This window comes from Pelmatolapia mariae, linkage group LG17 (assembly GCF_036321145.2).
Source record: "Pelmatolapia mariae isolate MD_Pm_ZW linkage group LG17, Pm_UMD_F_2, whole genome shotgun sequence".
NCBI classification, from domain to species: domain Eukaryota; kingdom Metazoa; phylum Chordata; class Actinopteri; order Cichliformes; family Cichlidae; genus Pelmatolapia; species Pelmatolapia mariae.
This window is the reverse complement of record NC_086242.1, coordinates 23,135,805-23,154,415: the sequence shown is the minus strand read 5'-3', so window position 1 is coordinate 23,154,415 and position 18,611 is coordinate 23,135,805. Positions and strand designations below refer to the sequence as shown.

Sequence of the window (18,611 nt, the reverse complement as noted above, 5' to 3'; positions counted from 1 at the left end):
TCCTAAAACAAAGGCCACCTGCTTCTCCAGACAAACATTACTCCTCTTCGTATCTCTATGGGTATCAACCAAAAACATTTCAGATTATTACAAACACGCTAATGTCCCAAATCAAAATGTTTAATACCAGTTCTGACCTCCAGAAAAATCTATATTTCTGTGCTATGTTTGTGGTTCTGAGTTCTTAGTAGTTTGTGTTCTGTCTTTCATTTCTGGTCTTCTTTGAGCTACAGCAGCAAATTCCCTTTGTGACAGTTTATTTTCTGAAAATAGGTTTTGTGCCAAATACAAAACTTCCAACATCTAGAAGGTGCTAACATTATTATAATCTATAATTACAATTATATTATATTATATTATATTATATTATATTATATTATATTATATTATATTATATTATATTATATTATAATTAATATAATCACATATTAATCAGTGAAATAGAAACACCCATGTTCATGTTGGCAAGTCAGGATGAATTAATTTATTTATCCTGAGAATCTATAAACCCAAAAACCCTAAATCTCCATCTTCAGCTCAATTTACAGTAAAAAACAATCTCTTACCTCGTGTCTGAGGATCCAAATATATACCTGAAGACTGGGGGATAATGTCTGGAGTGATCACTTTTTATAGACAGAAAGCTGGATCCTGCAGACTGTGCTCTGTCTGTGTGCTGCTGACCTCTGAAAACAAAATGATATACATATTCCACAATGTTCCTGTTGTTGGAAGCTGGGTTTCTTATCTCTCACAGTCGAAGTCCCAGAGCTAAAGATCTGAACGTGTTTACAGCAGGAATCTTGCAACTATTTTGTATAAAAGATTGATTGACTGACTGATCATTTATTTCAAGCACAAAAAATCTTTCCTAGTAGTTCTCACCACATGCACTTGAAAATTTTCATTCCCCCTCAAACTGTAGCCCCCATCTCTCTGGTTGAAAAGATTTTGAATATTGACAGGTAAATTATTATTTCTAGCTCTAAAAATGATCTGTGCTGTATTGTAACTAACTAAGTCATGAAGTCACCATGGTTTCCTCTTTTACCACAGTTGTTCACATTAGCAATCAAATCATGGCCAAATATTTATAGAATAACAATAAGAAGACTGAGATAATGCATTTCATATCCTACTGTATTATATGGATGTGAAAAGATAAGAAATATGTCTCTGGCCCCTCATTATATATTTAATCTGAATAAAAGATATAAGATATTAAGTATGTTGTAGTTTTTAAAACAGAATCATAATTTATATGTGATTTTGCCAATGGTTAATTATGCTTAAATGCTTAATACTGATCAGAATATAATCAGGTATAGGTTTAATCAATATAAATTTGTTTTATAACTTTGGACTTTTTCTCTGCTCATTTTTAACATGTTAGACTATAAATTTAATCAAATTTATGTGATATGATTATTTGATTAGTAATATTATTCTTTGATTTGACTTTTGCTTAAAAAGTCAAATCAAGTAGTGATATAGTGGGATGCCTGACAGCTACATGCCATGTCAGGAGAATACAGAATACACTACCTCAGGACAATCCAGTCTCTCCCACAGTTTTACATAATTCAATATCAGCATTATCCACGAGTGACCTTTAATGAACTGCAGTGGTCACTCCCATCATAAAAACTCTGCCTTTATATTATCACTAAGTTATTATTTTTATTAAAGAAATAAATGCAAAAAAACATGAATGAGACAACAAGATCATATTTGTCTACTAAATTTAAAATAATCCTTGTTGAGGAAAATGCTGCATCTCTTGCATTTATAGGCAAATAGGACGCTTATTGTTTATTTTATTATCATTTATGTAGGTTTCAATTTCTTGTGTTAACCCCAGATCTTTAATTTAAATCTTAGATTCATGAATTTAACCCATTTTCTTCTTAAACCGTAACAGACTGACATGCCGCCACGGATCATCTAAAAAGTGTGAACTTCTACCCCATTATAGTTTTATAAAATATTACCCCAGAGAAATCTTCAATAAGCACCCAAAAATGGCTTTAATGTGCACTTTTCTAGATGTCATGGTGTTACAGTGCACTTACACAGAGGCACTGTGTGCTTTAACTGCACAGTGATTTAATATTATCCCTTATTAATAAATCAGACGTGTTGCTGCAGCAGAAATAAGATTAAGAGGTAATTTCATGAAACAAATGAGTGGTACAGATCCAAAATGCACTCTGCCTAAAATGTTAGCAATCAAAAGTTCCAATTCTTCTGATAATGCAGGGTCATTAATTTGACTAAAGTGTCCACTTATGTACATTTTCTCTCTGAACAGCATCAAATAGATAACATTAGTGTTATGATTTGAGGGCTGAACTCCTGTAAAGTTTTGATCCTAGATTCACCCCTAGGAGTGAATAATAGCACAGCTTCTCAAAAATCTGACACCTGACCTGTGGCTTAAATCAAGTGTGCTACACTGACAGTAAATGGTATCTGGAAGCAAAACAGCCATTTATATTAAGTTGATGAGGTCTGAAAGTGTGATATGTGTATTAATTTTATTCATTCTTCATTGAAAATGAAATCAGCCCTGTAGTGTACAGTTTGGTGGCTCTTAAAAGAGCCTTTTGAGCTTCTTAAGCATCTTCTCCGAGCTAACGCTTTCTTCTTGAACGCTGATTCAGAGGAACCAGCGGCCTACTTGGCTTAGCGGAGGGCACTTCTTCCAGTGCAGTTTCCCTTAACACCTACTTGGGCTTTTTTTTTGGGCACCTTAAATGACCCAGAAACCCCAGATCCTTTGGTCTGGATCAGAGCCCCTTTCTTTACCAGCATATTAATGGCGCGTTTGATGAGGAAGCCGTGCTGATCCACATCGTAGCCCTGGAAGCTCAGCGCCTGCTTTATGGCGTAGTAGGAAAGACCTTTGCGGTCCTGGGAGGCGGCCACGGTTCTGTACACCAGTTCGCTCACAACGGGTCCTCCTTTCTTCTTCTTCCCTGAAGCTTTGGCCTGGGCGGCAGAGTCACTGGGCGCTTGTGAAGCTCCCCCTGTCATCGTGTTGTCACCCCACTGACTTAGTAATAATGACAATAATATAATTACACAGTCAAAGTGGAATTTCCGAAAGAAACAGGAACCTAAACGCATCATGAGAACCATGGAGACTCAACCCAGCCTGCTGCTCGTGTCCGCGGCGGGAGGGCGCAGATAGTTGTGTTTTTTCGTCACCAAAAACGGCTTTAAAATCACATTTAAATGAGAAACTGAAGCATGAACTTAAACCGATCCGATAGCGGAGAACTTGCTCTTTACAAAGAAGCTTTGTAGGAGTTTACTGTTCATCTACAGTTTGCTTGAGGCGGACTTAAACCTCTCTTCGAGGCACTGCTCCGTCTGTTTGCCCTGCAATTTCTTATTGTAAATGCTTTAAAAATACACAAACACCACAAACAATGAGGTTAAACAGCGAGATAACATGTTTCTGCAGACATCTCATGCATAAACACCTAGTTTCTGCGGATATGTTTTCATTAGCCCGAGGTTTTCTCAGTGTCTGCAAACACACTAGAGCTGATGGAAGAAACTGTCCAGGCACGAAGTCCCACAGGGTTTTCCTAAATTTAGTACAGTTTAACTTCTTAGTTACTGATTCAGATACTCCTGTATTATAAATATTACTATGTGAAATAGAAAGAAAGCTATGACTTCAACTAGTTGTTTTAAACTAAGCTCTACATTGCTTTAATAAACTGCATCCTTGTTCACTGACCTTTATCGAACATTAGTTGAATCAAAATAATAATTATTCAACTTACCTTCACTGTTTCAGTACTTAAAATAAAAATATTTAACAATTAAACATGTGAGCTACAGATATATACATTTTAGTATGAAATATAGGTTAGACACGCCCAGTATAAAAGGGCTCAATACTTTGAATGTTAGTACAATACTTGAGCGGTTTTTTTTGTGTTTGAAGCACAAAAAACTGCACCTAATAAAATCTGATGCAGTATGATTGAACAGGCCTGAAGTAAATCTACCTTATACAGGTTTTTTGTTTTGTGCTGGACAACAGTGGCTTATACAAAAAGGCACATTATAAACACCCCTGGCCTTACTTTCACGGATATAACAGAAGAATCTCATAAATTTTTGATTAAATATTTTAATAATAACTATTTGTTTGAAGTTTCTCAGGGTCACATATTTTAGAATACGAAACATGGAAGCAGCTCAGGGACCTGGAAGGCCGGTGACTTTCACCCGTTTAGAAAAGAGAAATGCTCTCTCCCCTCTCTCTGTAACCTAGTTGACAATTTTAGGTATATGTAATACAATATATACATAATGGTCACTTTTTAAACTATGCATATTATTAGAGCCACTAGATATGGCTATTATTCAGCACAGGCTCTATAGCTAAAACCTTGTGATTGGCAAGTTTTGAATTATTTGAACTCGTAGTCAAAGATAATGCTGTTTTTCCAGTTTCAAGTCAGATCCCTGCCCTGCTAATTAAGCATCTGCTAGCTGATAAAGTGAAAATGTATAGCTAACTTTTCTTTTTCAGCTTACTAAGATTAGCTAGATAGCTGTACATTAGTAGCACTGCGCAATTCTGGCTTGGATAGTTTGTAATATGGCCAGCCGATAGCTAATATATATATATATATATATATATATATATATATATATAAAAAAGACCAGCCAGCTTGTTTTACCAACCACTGTTTGAATGGCTTAGATGCTTATCTACTCAGTGCACTATGGAAATGTTACATAGCAGTAATTTTTAAGCTAATGTAGACCCAACAGACATACTGACTCAGATACATATATAGTACGATAACAACAGGTTAGCCATAATTTAGCAGCATAAATTTTACTTACATTATTTGTAATTAGTTTAATAATTATGCAGAATTTTATCACTCAAATTGTCATAATTTAAAATATTTATATATTTGTGTCAGATAAGGGGTAATAGATCAATAGCTTTACTCCATGAGGACTGATTGTGCTTTTATGTTACTCCTAAAGGCCAATTCTGAAACAGAAAAACAGCATTTAGACAGTTTTTGAGCTAAAATTAACAAGAGGAAAGAAAGCAAAGGTTTGGGTCTAATCCCCAAAACAAATAAAGTCCCCATATGCACTGAATTCCCTGCTCATATTTATCTCCATTACCACTACAACCATCTTAGGCTTTTTCATTCCACACAAAACAGGAAGTGTGATTTTTTTTTTCCTGAAATTTTTACAAACCTACAGAAGATGGTTACCTAAACTGGTAAAGAGAGTAGCTCAGTCCTGGATAGTCCCCTAGATAGATCCCACAGAGAAGGCAGTTGTTGGCTAAGCTAATGTCGATTATGGACAACACCTGCTACCCGCTGCATGAGACTGTGGAGGACCTGAGTCCTTCAACAGCAGGACGGAGTGCTATTGCAGGTCGTTATCTTTAGCAGTCAAACTGTACAATATCCAAACAGGATAAACACTGTCTAAAAATACATGTTCATCACTTCCACTGTTTGTTCTGTAGATAATCAAATATTATTGTTAACAATTATAATTCTACTCAACATTTTAACCATTCGTATATAGCATATTATTGTGGATTTAAAAAAAATTCTAATGATTTTATTAATCTATTTTTTCTTTCTACTTTTATTTTTCCAACATATCTCTAGTTTCACTATTCTTCCTTCGTAAAAACATATCCGACGGAGATCTGTTCCTGTTGTACCAGTGTGGGATTAAATAAAGTTTAATGATGTAATCTAATTTTAAACTGATGAAATGATCAATACACAAATTCAAAGTAACTTAATTATAAAACGTATAGTAGAAATGTAGTAGAAATGAGTAGAAATGTATATTTAATTGTATTGTTTAACAAGAAAATGTCAGTTTAAAACATTTAAAAAAATCCAACTAAAATCAGTAACTAAATATAAACTTTTACTTTGTTTTCAGTATTTAAGTTTGGCTGAGCATTTCTAACTTTGAACCACCAATACTGAGTCAAATTGGTGAGTTCAAACTCAGAGAAGGTACCCACACCCACAAAAGGCTTAATATTCAAATGAACTAACTGCTTGCCAACCATGAGTCATCATTCAAAGCAAATCAAGAATATATATATATATATATATATATATATATATATATATATATATATATATATATATATATATATATATATATATATATATATATACACACACACATACATATACACACACACATCATCCACAACACTAGAGTCAAGCAGTGAAAGTACTGAAACACTTAATTTTAGGAGTTCCAGCTTACAGCCACTGACATTTGGCCAAAAAGCAGCTATGGTTAAGGAAGTGGAGAGAGTTTCCTGCCAGAACTTTCCAGACTAACTGTTTAATCTATTCCTGTTTATATGAACATTATCAGCTCTGGATATTTACTTGTAATTTTCTTTTGATGGGTGTTATTAGCGATGATTAGCGTTTTGGCTGCACTGGGATGCAGTAGCCAGTGAACTGGGATGCAATATGATGAGCTGATGCTAAGCCTGGTGGAGCTTTAGTCTGTTTGCCTGTCTAAGAGCTGTAGTGCTGTTAAACTGTTAGATTTATCCATATTACACATTTCACGGGGCCATAGCTATCATTCGTGTATCATTAATTAATGAAAATCTACAGTAAATTGAGGGCACAGAGTGTGTGGAGTTAACGAGTCACACTGTTTCCTCCACCAACTCATGTGTGTTTGCAGGCACCGAAATAACCTCAGTTTTATGAAAAGGTATCCGACGGGGATCATTGTTTTGACATAGCATGTGTGGACAAACATGTTGCCTCGCTGTTTACCTCGTTTTTGAGGGGTTATTTTAGATTTTAACGCATTTAGAAGAAAAATGTCGGAGAAAAGACAGGAATCGGTGCCTCACGCCGCGGCGGACAGGGCAGGTTTAAAGGCTTCCAAAACAAATTGCAGAAAACTAATAAAGTTTATAAAGCTTCCCTATAAAGAGAAAGTTCTTCCCTGTCGATTCGAATTGAAATTTTTATCTACTTTTACCTTCAGATGTTGTTTTAACGTAGTTTATGAAGAGGAGAAAACACAAGAGCCAAGGTCTTCTCGCTGCAGCTGTGAGCTGCAGGCAGGGTTGAGTCTCCACGGTTCTCATGTTGTATTTAAGTTCCAGTCACTGTGCGGAGATTTCTATCGTCTCATCGACAAACACCACTCTGTTAACGCCATGGCAGAAGTCGCTCCCGCAGCAGCCCCAGCCCCGGCCGCCGAGGCGGCTCCAGCAAAGGCCCCTGCCAAGAAGAAGAAGGCAGCAGCGAGCAAGACTACCAAGAAGTCTGGCCCGTCCGCTAGCGAGCTCATCGTGAAAGCTGTGAAAGAGTCCAAAGAACGTAAAGGACTCTCTCTGGCCGCCATTAAGAAGGATCTCGTCGCTCGCGGTTACGACGTTGAGCACAACTCTGCTCACGTCAGACGCGCTTTAAAAAGCCTGGTGCAGAAAGGCGCTCTGGTCCACACCACCGGAACCGGGGCATCCGGTTCTTTCAAGGCAGCCAAGCCAGCCGAGAAGCCCAAAAAGGCAGCCAAAAAGCCCGCTGCTAAAGTAAAGAAGCCGGCGGCAAAGAAGGCACCTGCAGCTAAGAAACCAGCCACCGCCAAGAAGCCCAAAGCAGCAAAAGCCACCCCGAAGAAGGCAAAGAAGCCCGCGGCAGCTGCAAAGAAGGCTGTGGCCAAGAAGGCAAAGAGCCCCAAGGCGAAGAAGACAGCAGCGCCCAAGAAAGCAGCGACCCCCAAAAAGCCTGCGAAGAAGGCTGCAAAGCCCAAAGCTGCCAAGGCCAAGAAGGCTACACCAAAGAAGAAGTAAACCCTTTGCTTTTTCACAACAAAAGGCTCTTTTCAGAGCCACCAGCTGTTTCTCTGAGAGCTCCTCCGGTTGCTCATCGGACTCCTTTGTGCTTCATGTTGGCTTTATTACAGACTGTAATTGGACTGGTTCCTGTCCCACCCGCCTCCGGACTGTAAATATCCACGAAGAGTTTCCCTTTTAAAATTAAAAAAAAAAAAAAAAAATCTTGTAAATATGCTTTCTGATGTGCTGTGAACGTGTAGTGTTTGCACTTTTTATTCGAAAGTCTGTTCATGAATAAAACTTATTTTTACATCAATATTGCTATTGTTCCTGTCATGGCACAGCCTTAGAAGTCTGTTTAACTCAGGTTGAGCGTGATGAACATGATGTAAATTATTTATACCAAGTTTCCTTGTCGCAGGCGAAATTTTAAAGGGTTTAATGTTAAAAACCGGGTACTAATAATGCAAGGAGAAATGACGTTAAACCAATCAGCTCAGCAAAGCCAGAAATAATTAACTGGAGCAGCACTATGAGCTGTCAGGAGGTTTTTTTTTTTTTTTTTTTTTTTTAATCTTTTTTTCTTTTAATTAGTCGGTGTCCAATTTCACAGCCGCTCACTTCCGGCCTTTGAAGGACCCGGCCCATGTAGACCAATGCAATCTCTGAATTTGTGACTGGTTTTACACGTCCATAAGTCTCTTTATATCAGCCAAAAACATTAAACAAAAATTAAAACGGGGCTTAAACAAGTAAAAGACATAAAATACCTGGTGAGTTCAGTTAAATTGAAAATAAAATATCCTCTAAAATCTTCGATCTTAGATAGTCTGAGTAAAATATAGATGTTTTATTTGGTTATATTTTTTAATGTGTTCACCAACTCGTGTTTACAGGCTGTAGTAGCTTTTTTGTCTGCAGACAATTTAATGGTGTCGGAAAAATAAATGTTTTTGATAAAAGTTGTTTTCCATTAAGCTCTGCGTTTTGGGGTGTGTTTCGTTCAGCTCTGGTTTGAATCACTGCTCCTAATCTATCGCTTCACTTCCTTATCGGGACTTTTGATTTTCCCGCTTCAACAGACGAGCCGTTGATCACGCGTACAGATTGGACCAATTAGCGCTGCCCACACGCCGGCCCTGGCTTTATAAGAGTGGTGACGGCACTGAAGAAAGGAAGCCGATAGTCACTAAACATGGCTAGAACGAAGCAGACAGCACGTAAATCCACCGGAGGAAAGGCTCCCAGAAAGCAGCTAGCTACCAAGGCTGCCCGTAAGAGTGCCCCGGCCACCGGTGGCGTGAAAAAGCCTCACCGCTACAGGCCCGGTACCGTGGCTCTGAGGGAGATCCGCCGTTACCAAAAATCTACTGAGTTGCTGATCCGCAAGCTGCCCTTCCAGCGCCTGGTCCGGGAGATCGCTCAGGACTTTAAAACCGACCTGCGCTTCCAGAGCTCTGCCGTTATGGCTTTGCAGGAGGCAAGCGAGGCGTACCTGGTCGGCTTATTCGAGGACACCAACCTGTGCGCCATTCACGCCAAGAGGGTCACTATCATGCCCAAAGATATCCAGTTAGCCCGCCGCATCCGCGGAGAGAGGGCTTAAGCTGATCTGAGACCAGTTTATACACAACAACGGCTCTTTTAAGAGCCACACAAGTACATCTGAAGAGCTAAACCTCTGTCACATTTCACAAGTCAATAGTCACTGATTATGAAAATCTTAAATTCTGTGTTACAAACTGTTCGTGAGAGAGCACGGGAAAATGCTGTCTGCTGCAAATGCAGACAGGAGCTCTAAGGCAAATACTACAGGTTATTAGTTTAATAAAGTTATAGGGGTTATACTTTAACTATGAACATTTTTTTTTAGCTACTCTGCCATATTTTTCTTATATTTGGCTCTGTGGTGAAAGAACATTACAGTTGCGTTGTACTGTAAATAACTTCACACTAAATTTTATGTTAAATTACAGTAAACTTTTTTTTTTTAAATTAAACCCAGAATGGTTATTTCAGATGTTGAAGGGTTCCATCCTCACTGTAAAACACTGCTTTGTGATAGGAGACTGAAAAAATTAAATTAGAAACATCAAAACTGTGCAGTAAAGTATGTCATCTTAGACAATGTTTCACAGGAGATTAAAAACTGTCACTGTGTCTGTGAAGTTGCATTTTTTTTTTGTACTTTTCTGATATCACTCTAAATAGAAAATGTTCACCGTCAAGCACAAACACAGCGCAGCTCTGTGGAGCTACCGGTGTAGAAGCCATTTCTAGAAACTTTACATGGCATCCTCCATTTTGTTTAAAAAAAAAAAAAAAAAAGGTTATGTCCTAAGACAACTAATCAGTAGAATGTTAGGTTTTACAGGGAAATGGAGTTTCACTGAGAAAAGAACAAGAGTCATTTTAAAGGTTAGGAATGGTGGATATTGGTTTCTATGAAAGCTAGGTGAAATGAGTTAACATTGTTAACTTCGCATCAGCGGCGCCGCCATTTTGGTTTGGGGCACGAAGCCAGCCCGACGATTTACTTACAGCCACAACGGCCGTTTCATTAAGAAGCCCACAAGACTTATGTATCACGTTGCAAGGTTTAAGAGTCTCATTAGCACTCTAACAGCTTCACAAAGTTCTGTGTACCCAAGCCACTAACTAAAGTTGGAACACTTATTTCTTAGGACGAGTTGTGTGGCTCTTAAAAGAGCCGTTGTGTTGGAATCAAGACAGTAGAGTTAACCTCCGAAACCGTATAGAGTACGGCCCTGCCTTTTGAGAGCATACACCACATCCATTGCGGTCACAGTCTTTCTCTTGGCGTGCTCAGTGTAGGTGACTGCGTCACGGATCACATTCTCCAGGAACACCTTAAGTACACCGCGGGTCTCTTCGTAAATCAGGCCGGAGATACGCTTCACACCGCCGCGACGAGCCAGGCGGCGAATGGCGGGCTTAGTAATGCCTTGGATGTTATCACGAAGAACTTTACGGTGACGCTTAGCGCCTCCTTTCCCAAGTCCCTTTCCTCCTTTTCCGCGTCCACTCATTTTGCCAGCTTAAGTGATACTGATGAAAAGTCACCGCACGGGTGCGACTTTAAGTCAGTACAACGGACGTAATTGAAAACTCCCAGCGCCAACATGATTTGAGGACGTAATAGGAAACAGGGACCTGCCCCTTCGAGTATGGTTGTTCTCGTTGTGTCTGAAGATGAACTGTAACATGAATTAAAACATTTAAAACAGTTTTTAATATCAGCGACATATTTACAAATAATCAAATTTGAATCAAAGAGGCACATGCTTTTCAATTTTAACAATTTATTGGCATTTAAACGTCTTGATGCATGCTCAATCATCCAGGTAAGTAAATCTCCAAAAGTTCATTCTGTTTTTATCTGGACGTAGCGTTTTCCAGATGAACAGAATCAACTTTTGGAGATTATTGGCGTTTAATTTTATTTAAACGTTTAATTTTATTTTGATGGTTTGATGGTTATCTGATGATGTTGGACTAGAAATATTTACTCCCATTATTTTTTATTCTATCACAGACTACTAGCAACCATCGTGATGCCCCGGCCAGCTACCGGCTCCTTTCGCCAACCTACACAGCTATGCAACCTCCCCATCAAATAGTCTGTGTTCAGTGCCTTCTCTCACGACGGTATGCTTTGAAACAATGAGCTGCATCACAATTTCATTGTAATCTTAACTTCAAAACACTAATTTATGCTGCTGAATATCATCATATTTTGCTTTTTTAGATTCCAGAGACTCTGAGGCAAGTTCTAAAATGTTGTGCTTTGACATTTTACATAGGATTTCATTTATATGTTAAAAGGCTAAAATGTAACCAGTTTTAACAGATTCAACTACTTAAACCTGAATGCAAAATGTGAAGCCATCACTTATGGATATCGTTGTTTTTCTCATCACAATGCTTATCCAGTTTATCACAAGCCAGTATTCTTTGTGTTATTGTTCTTTTCAACAGATGTGGCCTTCCAAAAACTTATAACCATGGCGACAGAGCCGATCAGAGAAGTCGGGGACCTCCGTGAGGAGTTTGGAGCCTTCCGTTAATCCTGCAGCACTGAACCTGTTGATGCTGGGGTATTGCCTCTGGATTAGCCGTTTAATAACATAGATGAGATGAACAACTCTGCAATGACCGGAGGCAAATGAAGCAATGGTAAGTTCTTAAAGGTTATATGACTTTTGTAACCCAGAACTTTAAAAATTGTCAAATTCGGTTAAACTGCTTAAAAATGGTAAATGGCCTGTATTTGTATAGCGCTTTACTTAGTCCCTAAGGACCCCAAAGTGCTTTACACTACATTCAGTCATCCACCCATTCACACACTGGTGATGGCAAGCTACATTGTAGCCACAGCTGCCCTGGGGCGCACTGACAGAGGTGAGGCTGCCGGACACTGGCGCCATCGGGCCCTCTGACCACCACCAGAAGGCAACGGGTGAAGTGTCTTCCCCAAGGACACAACCACTGAGTCTGTTGGAGCCGGGGCTCGAACCGGCAACCTTCCGATTACAAGACTTTCATATTAATCAGCCTAGTTAGATGCTTTTTCCCTGCTGAAGACAATTGACAAGAGGTTATTCATATTTAAGCTCTAATTTGGCCTTTTTTCTCCTTTTTGTGTTTGTTTGTGTCCTAGATGGCCTGACTAGAGGTTAGAGGTTTTCCAATCTGGTTTTAAACCCTTTCATAGCACTGAATCAGCCCTTTTAAAAGTTTTTAATGACATATTTTTAGCAACTGATGCTGGGGACTGTGTTGTTCTTGTGCTTTTAGATTTGACAGCTGCGTTTGATACTGTGGATCATGCCATTTTATTCTCTCATTTGGAGCACTGGGTGGGCATTAGGGGCACAGCACTGGAGTGGTTCAGGTCCTACTTGGCGGGGCGGACTTTTTGTGTCAGTCTCGGTGACTATGTGTCGTCCTCCGCTCCCCTCTTGTGTGGTGTCCCACAGGGCTCAGTTCTAGGCCCCCTCGTCTTCTCTTTATATCTGCTTCCTCTTGGTTCTGTACTGAGAAAGCACGGCATTGCTTTCCACTTTTATGCTGATGACTGTCAGATCTATGTCCCTCTAAAGAAAAAAGGCAGATACCTTACACAGCCATTACTTCAGTGTCTCGACGACATTAAGGCTTGGATGTCTGTTAACTTTTTAAAATTCAATGATAAAAAGACAGAGGTAATGGCTTTTGGTAGCCCCACTGAGACCCCCAATGTGTATGTAGATTCCTTGGCCCAGTATGTTAAGCCAACTGTCACAAACCTGGGGGTCAAAGTGGACTGTGATCTGAGGTTTGTCAGATTAAGGCAGTGGTAAAATCTAGCTTCTTTCACCTCAGGCAGCTGGCAAAAATAAAGCCAATTCTTTCACGGCAGCACTTTGAGACAGTGATCCACGCCTTTGTTAGCACTCGGCTGGATTACTGTAATGCACTTTATATTGGGGTCAGTGCATCATATATTAGTCATCTACAGAGGGTGCAAAATGCCGCAGCTCGTCTTTTAACTGGCACTCGAAAGTTTGAGCACATTTCCCCTGTTTTAGCTTCACTTCACTGGCTGCCTATTTCTTTTAGGATTCATTTTAAAATTCTTTTATTTGCTTTTGAGGCTCTCCATGGCCTCGCCCCATCTTATCTCTCTGAGCTGCTACAGCCTTATACACCCACCCGCTCTCTCAGGTCAGCTGATCAGCTGCTCCTGAATGTACCCAGGACTGGGCGTAAACTTAGAGGAGATCGTGCTTTTGCTGTAGCAGCTCCAAAACTGTGGAACGAGCTTCCTTTAGAGTATTTTTATTTCAGTTGTTTTTAGGTGATTCTATGCTGTTTTATCTTGTTTTTGTTTTAATATAGGGCTGTTTTAATTTTATGTATTATGTGTTTTATTTATTTATCTTTGCTGTTTTCTGTTATTCTATTGTTTTAATGTATTTTCTGTACAGCACTTTGTTCCTGTGCTGGGTATTTTAAAGTGCTTTATAAATAAAACTGGATTGGATTGGATTGGACTCAGCAGGTGGGGGTAAACGCTGTTACTGAGTTTCTCTATGCCCAAGCAGTGCAGAAATGTCTCCGCTACGCTACAGGATTGGGGCACAAGAGACCGAACCACATGTTCGCACTTTTCTGTACACTTCTTTATTGAGGCTGTCGACTTTTCTGCTACAGCCTACGCACATCAACTTCAACAACATGACCCAGTTCATTCTGTTTTAAGCCAGGAAGACGTAATTGGGAAAACAGGCTCACTGCAGCCACTAAGAGTGAATAGTATTAAACTCTCACTAAATTATATATTTTTCATCTCTGTTCACAAGTTTCTGTATTTCTTTTTCTTTCTTTTTTTCTTTTTTTACAATACTAGGACTGAATTTTATTTTTCAATGTCTGGTAATGTTTACATTCTCTTTAACTTGTTGCTTTATTGAAGAAGTGCTGCAGCCTAGTGAAGCAGTCTATTGTCAAAGGTTATCAATAGTTGTTTGAAATGAAAATGGTTTGTTTAAAACAAAAAATACTGAAGGATTCATTGTGAATGAGTTTATTTTCTAAATAAAGCAGCTAGGCTTTTCTGTCATTGTTTTGTTTAGATGGGGCGTTGACAGGGGATTTCTTTAAATCACCCTGCCGTTCTTCAGCTGAGACGTCTGAGTCAGAAAACACAACTCTGCAGAAGTTTTTCACTCGCGAGGGGCAGTCATGGAACGCACGAATCTGTGCCCCACGACTGTCTGCGACCTTTATTTATACAAGATTGATCTGTGTGTGTGTGTGTGTGTGTTACATAGATAACAACATCACTCCAGTAGCGGGACTTCCCCTTTTCTATATCTGTATGTTCTTTTCTCTAAATGTTCAGAACGACAGGAAATTGTTAGTTTCTGCATAAGTTCAGTACACAAGTTACTAGGTAAAAAGTCATGTAGAAATATGCTTAATGATAACTGAAAGAATACATTTCATGTAGCTGATCACATATATATAATTTTCTCTTGACAGGCGTGAAAATATTTCTTCCTGCCATGTGGGCAATGATGTAAAAAGTTTGAGAACCACTGGTTTACAGCGTCCTGTCATGCGATTGCATTTGAGTTTGCAACTCAGATTCAGCAAAGAAGTCACTTCTGTCTTTACTCTACTATTTTTCACTTTTGGGGCACATTTCATAACTTCCACATCCTCAGTGAGTTTGTTTTTCAGTTGCACAAATGACTAAAGCAGAGACAACAGATTGTTGTCCACACACAGGAAGAGTCTGTTAGTACAATAAATTCACAGCAGCCATATTATTGGTCAGATAATGTCATTAAAAATGCTCCACAAGATTCCAACAGCACGAACATGGTCCAGAGGTCCAGTTCAGGGACTCCAGTTAGCTGAGGTGAAGCCTAGCAAACAGTTAGCAGCCACAGCCACCTGTGTCGCCATCCACCTGCCAGTCAAAGAGGCCACGTCTATGGGCAGAAATCTGTGCCATCAGAAACTGAATATGAATAAGTTAAATTTGAATTTGAATTGCTCGGATTGAATCTGAATTGTAACTTGAATAAATGCTTTTAAAAACTGAATATGAATTAGCCTAATTTGAAATTCAATTTATTGGTTTGAAAATGATCATCACTAAATTGAAATTGAATTTTATATTTTGAAAATGAATTCATTTGCTTTGAAACCGTATTTTATCCTTTAAAAATTTAGCTCTCGAATAATTTCAGTTTCACTTCTCACCATTCAGTTTCAGTTCTACAATTTAATTTCAGTTCCAAAATTCAGTTTTTTGGGACTTACATCCGGTTCCGGTTCAAGAGTAATCAAGCGCAGATTAATAGAACAATGTTTTACTAGCGGACCGAAAGTGTTACTGACGGGAATCTACAGCATCTTGAGCTGAATTAAGACTTCAGAAGTCATTCGTCATGTCGAATGACCAGCGGATAAACTCTCAGGTTGGTAATAAATGTATTACATGTATAAGATCAAGCGTCATGTTAACAAATGATAGCCGTACAGTAAGTTTTATGCTTATTGTAGCTGTTAGCTAAAAACGCTAATTTAGCGTAGTTTGCCCTGAATTCAGCTTTGACAAACAAATATGATCGACTGTTTCTAGTAGAATTCCAAAGTTGTCATCTTGTACCCCGTCAGAGCCCTGTATGCTTGCAGACACCTCTACAGTAGGGAAACATGCAAAACTGTGTCCAAACCTTTGTATTTTAGCTTTATCTATGTCTTACACAGCATCACAACTCTTTAGCTAACTTAATAACTTTAGCTAAAGTGAATAGTTAGTCTAATTCATTAGTGCAGCATTACTGGATCACCTCTGTTTGAAGTGATATAATATGATATACAACTATCACTGAAGCAGCAAACTTTGTAAATAAACAAACAACACTTCTCATTCTCTAAATGTTTGGCCACAGCTGTAGACTACACTATCAGTGCTTGTTCACTCTTGACAAGAATTATTTTCTAAATTTACTTTGTGCATTTACAGGTAAACAATATCTAATATTTTATCTAAATGACTGCTTTGTCTTTGAAAAGGTGAAGAGCCTGAGGCCGGTGACGGTCCAGTTCTACTCCAAGTACATCCTTACGGTGGCTCACAGGACAAGGCCACATTCTTGTCCTGCCAGAAGAGAAGAGAAACTTCAGAGTCTTCACGCAGTTCAACCACACCTGTCATATTCTGTATGACAGGGGTCTCAAACTCCAGTCCTCGAGGGCCGGTGTCATGAAACTTTTCCATGTGTCCCTGGTGCAACACACCTGAATACAATTAGTAGGTTATTAGCAAGAGCATAGAACTTGACTGCATGCTAACCCTACTCAAGTAAATTTAACCTCTTAAGCCCCAAGCCTAACTGATCTCCTGCCTTTTGCCCCCGTATCAGGGGGCGTTGGGGCTTAAGAGGTTAAGTAAATGTATGTATTTGGAAACATATACTTCTAAAAATACTTTTATTGCACCATGTTCATTCACTCATGAGCTGCTGTAACATGAATCAAATGGCTGAATTGCCAACTCAGCATGCAGTCAAGTTCTATAGTCTTGCTAATGACCTACTAGGTGTGTTGCAACAGGGACACATGGAAAAGTTGCAGGACAGCGGCCCTCGAGGACTGGCGTTTGAGACCCCTGCCGTATGGTGTTCATGCAGTTTGCCTCCGTTTGCGAGGTGCGCCTGCTGCTTGCCGCACAGGGAGGAGAGGGCGGGGCGGCGGGGGATTCTCTTTCTGGCTGGAGCAGCGTCTAATAACTAACTCGCAAAACAAAACAAAATAAAAACAAACCAACAAACACGAAAACACCAGACATCATGATACAGACTTATAATTTGCACCGATGTTTTTTCAAACGTCTATACGCGAAAAGTGAGCGCGAGAGCCCTCGGTGCACCTGCTCGCTGCTGAAGTCAAAGTAAACTTTATTGTCATCTCCGCTACATACAGTCCAGTACACAGAGAGACGAGACGACGAGGCTCCAGTTACAGCAGTGCAAGTAAACAAACAATAAATATAAGAAGAGTAAGAAAATACATATACACTTTAGGACCAGGAGTAAAGGGATCAATAACAATTTAAAATGTATATTTTATATTTTGTTGCTTTAAAGTCTCACACACAACCCGTTTTTAAAGTTTAAAAAAAAGAGAAAAGAAGAGGAGGAGTGTAGCGACTTCCACAGTTGCTAGAGGCCGGGGATTGAGCCTGCCTATTTGCCTGACGCGCTGTCAACTTTACGCAATAATGCGAGAGGTGGAATTGCTTGCTTGTTTATTAAAGTGCTTGAAAAGTTTACAGAGCAATGTGATCGGCTCGCGATTCAAACTCTTAAAACATCACAGGCTCTAATGCAACAAGGAGAAACTCGTTGTGCTGCGGTCAACAAAAACTACGGCTACCCAGCCCTCCTCTCTGTCAAAATCAAACCAGTGAAAGACAGACTGACAACGGCCTCTTAATGTCACCGCTAGCACCCACGTGACTCCCGTTACACATCACCATAGCAACCAAACAAATGAAAACCCAGTGATCATTAAAATTCAATACATTTAATTCTGGCTCCTACAAGGAGAAACGAGCAAAAGATACAGGTAAGCAGATGTGTCATTGGATAATGGCAGGTCATGTATCCTAAAACATTAAGAATCAGAATACTTTCTTAATCCCTAAGGAAATTATGTTGGTTACAGTTCCTCCAAGAAGAAATGGTAAAAATAGTAACAGTAAGAGACTAAACTCCAAACAATATATACAATAATATAATATTAATTAGTCAGTTTGTTGATTGTTGATTTGTCCTGTTCTCATTGTATGACGAATTATGATGTCTGTTTAGTAGCCGTTTGCATACTATGCATACTCTCTCTCTCTCTCTTTATATGTGTGTGTTTGTGTGGGGGGGGTGTTCGCCCAGGGCGCCAAACAGGCTAGGACCGCCACTGAGTTTAAGCATGTGATGAGGAAGGTCTTCCATTATGGTGTTTGTCATCACATGTCACAGACATCTGGATGATCATCTGGAATAAACAAGAAACTAAAAACTTGTTACTTCATCTTTTATCTTTATTATTATTATTGTTCTTATTTTACATTTTTCATTGTTAGGCATTAGGTTTATTTGTAGTAGTCCTTTCCAACTTCTTTCCCTTTTCCATGTTACTGTGTCAGCATGTCAGCATCTATTAGGGGTTGGGAGTGGAACAG

At 39.2% G+C, this 18,611-nt stretch overlaps 3 protein-coding genes and 1 long non-coding RNA gene across 4 annotated transcripts; 2 read left to right on the top strand and 2 right to left on the bottom strand.

The window, feature by feature from the left end:
* Positions 1 to 604: 604 nt before the first annotated feature.
* On the bottom strand, positions 605 to 3,041 carry LOC134615676 (histone H1-like). Its single transcript, XM_063460263.1, has 2 exons — positions 2,809 to 3,041; positions 605 to 686 (listed from the first exon to the last, which is right to left on the bottom strand). Exons 1-2 carry the CDS (start codon positions 3,034 to 3,036, stop codon positions 624 to 626), a joined length of 291 nt encoding a protein of 96 aa, XP_063316333.1. The 5' UTR covers positions 3,037 to 3,041; the 3' UTR covers positions 605 to 623.
* Positions 3,042 to 7,207: 4,166 nt separating this feature from the next.
* LOC134615661 (histone H1-like) lies at positions 7,208 to 9,455 on the top strand. The gene is made up of 2 exons (XM_063460243.1): positions 7,208 to 7,861; positions 9,165 to 9,455. Exons 1-2 carry the CDS (start codon positions 7,229 to 7,231, stop codon positions 9,453 to 9,455), a joined length of 924 nt encoding a protein of 307 aa, XP_063316313.1. The 5' UTR covers positions 7,208 to 7,228.
* An 829-nt stretch (positions 9,456 to 10,284) lies between these two features.
* LOC134615673 (histone H4) lies at positions 10,285 to 10,899 on the bottom strand. The gene has a single exon (XM_063460261.1). It carries the CDS (start codon positions 10,897 to 10,899, stop codon positions 10,588 to 10,590), a length of 312 nt encoding a protein of 103 aa, XP_063316331.1. The 3' UTR covers positions 10,285 to 10,587.
* A 222-nt stretch (positions 10,900 to 11,121) lies between these two features.
* LOC134615679 (uncharacterized) lies at positions 11,122 to 12,036 on the top strand. Its single transcript, XR_010091316.1, has 3 exons — positions 11,122 to 11,214; positions 11,406 to 11,518; positions 11,849 to 12,036. It is a non-coding gene; the product is annotated as an uncharacterized LOC134615679 (long non-coding RNA).
* The last annotated feature ends 6,575 nt before the right edge of the window (positions 12,037 to 18,611 follow it).

Coding starts and splice junctions, on each gene's coding strand:
- LOC134615676 (XM_063460263.1), bottom strand. CDS start 3,036: ATGACAGGGGGAGCTTCACAAGCGCCCAGTGACTCTGCCGCCCAGGCC. Junction 687..2,808: donor AACGCGCCATTAATATGCTG/GTAAAGAAAGGG, acceptor TTTTGTTTTCAG/AGGTCAGCAGCACACAGACA.
- LOC134615673 (XM_063460261.1), bottom strand. CDS start 10,899: ATGAGTGGACGCGGAAAAGGAGGAAAGGGACTTGGGAAAGGAGGCGCT.
- LOC134615661 (XM_063460243.1), top strand. CDS start 7,229: ATGGCAGAAGTCGCTCCCGCAGCAGCCCCAGCCCCGGCCGCCGAGGCG. Junction 7,862..9,164: donor AGGCTACACCAAAGAAGAAG/TAAACCCTTTGC, acceptor AAAAAGCCTCAC/CGCTACAGGCCCGGTACCGT.